Source organism: Brassica oleracea, chromosome C4 (genome assembly GCF_000695525.1).
Source record: "Brassica oleracea var. oleracea cultivar TO1000 chromosome C4, BOL, whole genome shotgun sequence".
In the NCBI taxonomy this organism is placed as follows: Eukaryota; Viridiplantae; Streptophyta; class Magnoliopsida; order Brassicales; family Brassicaceae; genus Brassica; species Brassica oleracea.
The window spans coordinates 12,292,349-12,297,758 of NC_027751.1; the positions used below are offsets into that span (position 1 = coordinate 12,292,349).

The following is a 5,410-nucleotide window of genomic DNA, read 5'->3' on the forward strand; positions in this document are numbered from 1 at the left end:
CTACATACGACGAGATTAAGGTATAAACTATTGGAAAACAATCTATAATTTCTTCTTAATAAGAAGTTAAAAGAAAAAGAAATATTTGAACTTATAAGAGAATCCATTAAGGGGAAAGAAAACCAAACACCAATGTGAGTAGAAGCAATAATAACAAAAAAGTCAACTCATAAATCTCAAAGCAACACCTAACATAGCAAACATAATGTTTAAAACAATAAAATCAAGAAGAAACTAGGCTTTTTAGAAGAATTAAGGAGAGCATGCTTAAGCCACTCCACACACGAGGGTTTGAGACCGCATTGTGAGGAAGTGATGCAATCGTTGCATCATCTACTGGAAGAACCACAAGAGGATCCTCTAAAGGTGGCGAAGGAGAAGGTTTAGGTTTAAGTTTAGGCGTAGGACTAGGCTTAGCATTAACAGGATTAGGTTTAGGGTTAGAAGAAGAGGTGTTGTTTTGTTGAATAATGGTAGTATTCTGCAGAGAGGCAGGCATGACTAGGACCTCCAGCTTTTGACCAGCTTCGCAGTGACCAGTAAAACCGCATATGAAGTAATAGTGCCCGGTTCTGTTAAGTTTAACCGGTTCATACTCTGATTTATATCTGGCCAGAGCTGAGTTAGGGTTGCACGATTCATAATCTCTGAAGCTCACTTGAATCACGTTGTGGATATCCTTGTTGTATTGAAAGATGAGAGCATCTCCAACGTGGAAAGTCTTTGAAGAAGACCATGTCTTGTAATAGGCAACCCCCATCTTTGTCGTCCATCCGTTGAAGTCTCCAACCTCGTAAAAGGATGCAGCATGAGCTAAACCGATTAGTGATAATACCACAATTAACAAACTCATGATTGTGGTCTTCATGGTCGGTGCTGATTCTTTCCTTGATCGAGGAGAGGTCGAAAAACAATGAGAAAACAGACGGAACAAGATAGAATTTTTTTGTGAGGACATTGTTTAGATTTGTTCATGTATATATAGTGTTTTCCCATACTTTCTCTTCCTTTTATGATTGTGATTCCAATTAATAGTGTTTGATTCGTCCACGACGGAGTGAATTCGTTTATTTTTTCCTTTCTCGTTCTTTTTATTTATTTATTTTGTTTTGGGTTAAAATTTTCCTTTTCCTTAACCATTCGAAAAATATTTACAAATATTGTCCCGATTTTATTTAGAATTCGTTACGAATGGAAAAAAGGGGCAATAGGGCTTAGTAAGCTTCCAATACTTTTTAACTTACAAAAATTAAATTAATTTCCCAAATAAAAAATGTTAGCAGGTTTCTTTCTTGTCCTTGTTGAAAATTTATGAATGGTCTTAGTTTAAAACCTTGTTCTTGGGCAGTGGCGAAGCTAGGCTGTAGGATGCAGGGGCAAGTGCACCCACAATTATTTTAAAATTCTAATTTTTTTATGTAGAAACATCAAAAATTTGTCAGTTAATGTGGTAAAATATAGTTTGCACACCCATACTTTCTCACGTTCGATCCCTTTTATATGCACTTTTTATTTTTATTACCAAAGGTGCACCCATGAATTAAATGGCCTAGTTTCGCCCCTGTTCTTGGGTTGGGGTTATCTTGGGTTACTTGATCTCGCGGGGTTTTCACATTCATTCTCTGATACAAGAGACTAATGTAGTTGTTGTGGTAGTTTTTTTTTTTTTTTTTTTTTTTTTTTTTTTTTTTTTGTTGTGGTAGTTGTGATGAATGGTTTTCTTTGAATCCACCTTGGTTTTCTTTCGTCGTCAACTTTCCATTAATTGGAAAAGCACGATATAATTTAAACATATCTACCGTGTCGCATTGTTTGTAGCGAAGACATACCTCAAAGTATAAACGTGAATCAAATGATTCGGGAAAGGAGAATTTCCATTTTCCTTTTGACGTTAATTTCTTTTTTGATTCACCGGCCCTAAAATTGATATATTTAGTAGCTGATATGAAAATATGAATCACTATAATTTAGTGCCCTTGAATTTGACAATTTACAAAAAAAACAATCTCTTTTTGATGTCTCGTGTACAATTAACAATTCAACTGGTTAATATTTCAGCTGCTAAAGTGCAAGAACTATATAATTTAAGTGCACAAACGGAAATAAAAAAGAATGACTTAATGTATTATTTTGAAGTAAACATGCAAAAGCAAAACCATTGAAGGAAAGAAAAAATAACTATACGTCCAACATAAAATTTCAAAGGTAAAAACTACAAAGTAAGAAGTAGAACCAAAAGGAAACCAAAAGTGTGTGGAGTCTATCAAAATAAGATGAAAAATTGAAGTAAAGAAATTAGGATGTAGGATCCGATCCAAACACTAGAGTTTGAAGCTGCGCTGTGTGGGACTCGTGATGGTTTCATATAGATTTTTACTAGGTATTATGAAAATACGAAATACATATAGATTGTATGTTAATTGATATACAGGGAAATTGTTATTTATTATTTTACAAATTTAGAAATTAAAAGAAAAAAAAAAAAAAAAAAAAAACCCCAATTCGCGTGTGTATCAAACTAAGATGAAAAGAGAAAATAAAGAAATTAGGGAGTAGAATTCCCATCCACGCACTAGAGTCTGAAGCTGCGCTATGTGGAGCTGGTGCTGGCCCCATCTGGTACCTTGGACCATTATTAACCGGTGAATCAGCCAACAGAGACGGTGAAGGAGACGAGAATGAGCTTGGTGATCGGACTGGTCTAGGAACAGGAGCTGCAACAGGACCCAACGAGGCTGGTAACACTACTATTTGAAGTTTTTGTCCGATGTCGCAGTGACTAGGAACTCCGCATATAAAGTTGTGGACTCCTGGTTTTGTTAGAGTGACCGTGTCGGACCCTGTTTCGTATCTTACTAATGGATTAGATGGTTCACACAGCTCGAAATTGTTGGTAGTGATTTCATTGACGTTGTGGTAGTCTTTGTTGTATTCGAAGACCAAAGAGTCTCCGACTTGAAAAGTTCTTGAAGAAGCCCATGCCTCATAATCAACGCCCATCATGGTTCACCCTTTTGAGTCTCCGACATTGTGAACGGTGCCTCCAACTACAACTCCAAACAGTGCCACAAAAATCATCAAAGAAGCAAATAAGGATTCGTTCTTGATCAAAACCATGATCGATGTTTTGTTCTCTTTTTTTTAGGAATGAGAGAATTAAACAGGCTAACAAATCAACTGTGGAAGTGATATATGAAGTTTTGAGTTTGTTTAATGAGAACTTGAGAGGACGCTATGATGTTTATATAGAGCATGAGGTATCGTTTGAGCTAAATCCTTTTCCATTCAGGAATTTGAAGATTTTTATATTTATTTAACCAAATATAACTTGGTTAATTCCTAATGTTGTTTTGCTTCCGTATATGGGAGATATAATCTTAAAACGGACCTTATCTAGTTTGAATTTCCTTTTTCTACTTTAAAAAAAAATTGCATATTCAGTTTTCATCTTTTTTTTTGTACATCTGGTTAATATGTTACTAGGTGAGTCTCCCGTGCTCAGACATATATAATAGTTAATTGATATTTAATTTTAGTTTTAAATAAATTTATTATTTATATGTATAATTTATATTAATAATATTATATTATTTTAATTAGACATATGATTTTGGATATATTATATCTAGTCATTTTGGTTGTTTTTGGGTCACAATCGATTTTTTTTTATCACTTAGGTATATTGGATTGCATCTCTTTCTCCGAATTTAACTATAATATTTTATAATAAATATAGTTAATTTTGATTAAATTATTATTTGCATTTAGGTTGATTATTTTCTTATACATATAAATATATTTTAGTAAAATTTTATATAACGTAATATATATTGTGCTTATAATTATATATAAATAAACTGAAGTATTTGATTCAAAATTACATAAATGAATATAAAAATAATAATTTGAAGTCTCATGCATATATATAAAACTATATTGTTACAATTAGGTTATATTTTTTTTTTATTTGTAAATATGTTTTGACGTGTAGTATTTTTACAAAAATAATGTTTATTTTTTAATATCAAGGTTATTTTTGTGAACTTTTTCTTTAAGAAATCACATTATTTAAATATATATTTTTGTTTTCATCTAAGAAAAAAATAAAGATATAAAGAAAATATTTTTATTACTTTGAAAGTATATTTTTAAACGGAATATTACTATTTTGTGAACTTTCCGTTTTAATGAAATCATATTATATATACATGTATTTTCATTTTTAAATTTGTTTTTAAACTTTATAAGTGTTTCCTTTTTTATTATATATGTTATTTGGAAAAGTAAAAAGGAAACTAAATAAAAATTAATAATAATATTAAATTTAATATTTTTGATTCATTAAGGTATCTCTATAAATAATAGTCATAAGAATTAACGTGACCACATCACGTAGGAAATTCACTTCTTAAATAATATTATAGAAATTACAGTGTTGAGAAATATTATATAGACGAATTTATAGCCGACAATTCTACCATCTTATGACAATACACGTCTGACTGTGTCACTCTGATCCGTCCTATAAGATTCATGTTCGATGATACGCCATGCATGATGTCGAAGTTCTCTTGCAACCCTATTTTTCATAATGTGCATAATTTGAAATTTCTTATATTTGAACCCAGACCTGCGGGACGTAGAAACGAGATTTTAGTCGAAACATTTAATTAAGAGGGCTTCCACGTTCAGTTTTTATTACGTAATTGAGTTCTTTCTTTCTTTTTTAATGGCTCTACGTATCTGATTTACCTCGTGCAATTATTTGTGAATCTTACCAAAAAGGAACAGCTTATAAAACTAAGTTTTGTTACTTTTGAACTTTCACTATCCTTTTTATTTATAAAAAAATTATCTTACTATATTTGCAGTGCAAAAAAATAAAAAAATATATAAATATGCATATGCATTTAAGAAAAATATTTTTTGGTTGAAAATGTATTTGGAATAATATGTTCAAAAATAGGTTAATGGTGTCAGTAAACCTGATCTACCATCTACAATGATTTAAAATTTGCAATCTACTTAAAACACAATGATCTAATGGACATAAAATGCGTAATATACAAAAAAATATTTCCATCTACTAAAGCAGAATAACCAATCCTCCATTCCTGCTATGGTCTGTAATTCGAGAAGATCAAAAGGCCTAAATAATAATCTTATATCTACTTTTCTAGAATATACATTCTTTCATTTTGTCTTTCATCTAATTATGTGGTATACTATTTCTAAGTTTTCAATTATTTTCTAACTATGATAGAATGTAAGTTCTAGTAGATTTATAACTAATATCCGAAAATCTAGGTAAATATGGTTAGAAAATATTCTCTAAATCTTTTAAAACTTGTTTATTTCCTTTTTAATTGTATTACCTAAAACGTGAGTCTTCTTCTTCTTTCATCAATGT

The 5,410-nt window shown here is 30.9% G+C and overlaps 1 protein-coding gene and 1 pseudogene across 1 annotated transcript; both read right to left on the reverse strand.

Annotated features, from left to right (window-relative positions):
• Positions 1-200: 200 nt before the first annotated feature.
• LOC106341516 (chemocyanin-like) lies at positions 201-920 on the reverse strand. The gene has a single exon (XM_013780273.1). The coding sequence runs from the start codon at positions 866-868 to the stop codon at positions 224-226; it is 645 nt and encodes a 214-aa protein (XP_013635727.1). The 5' UTR covers positions 869-920; the 3' UTR covers positions 201-223.
• Positions 921-2,212: 1,292 nt separating this feature from the next.
• Positions 2,213-3,117, reverse strand: LOC106338141 (annotated as a pseudogene).
• Between the last annotated feature and the right edge of the window lie 2,293 nt (positions 3,118-5,410).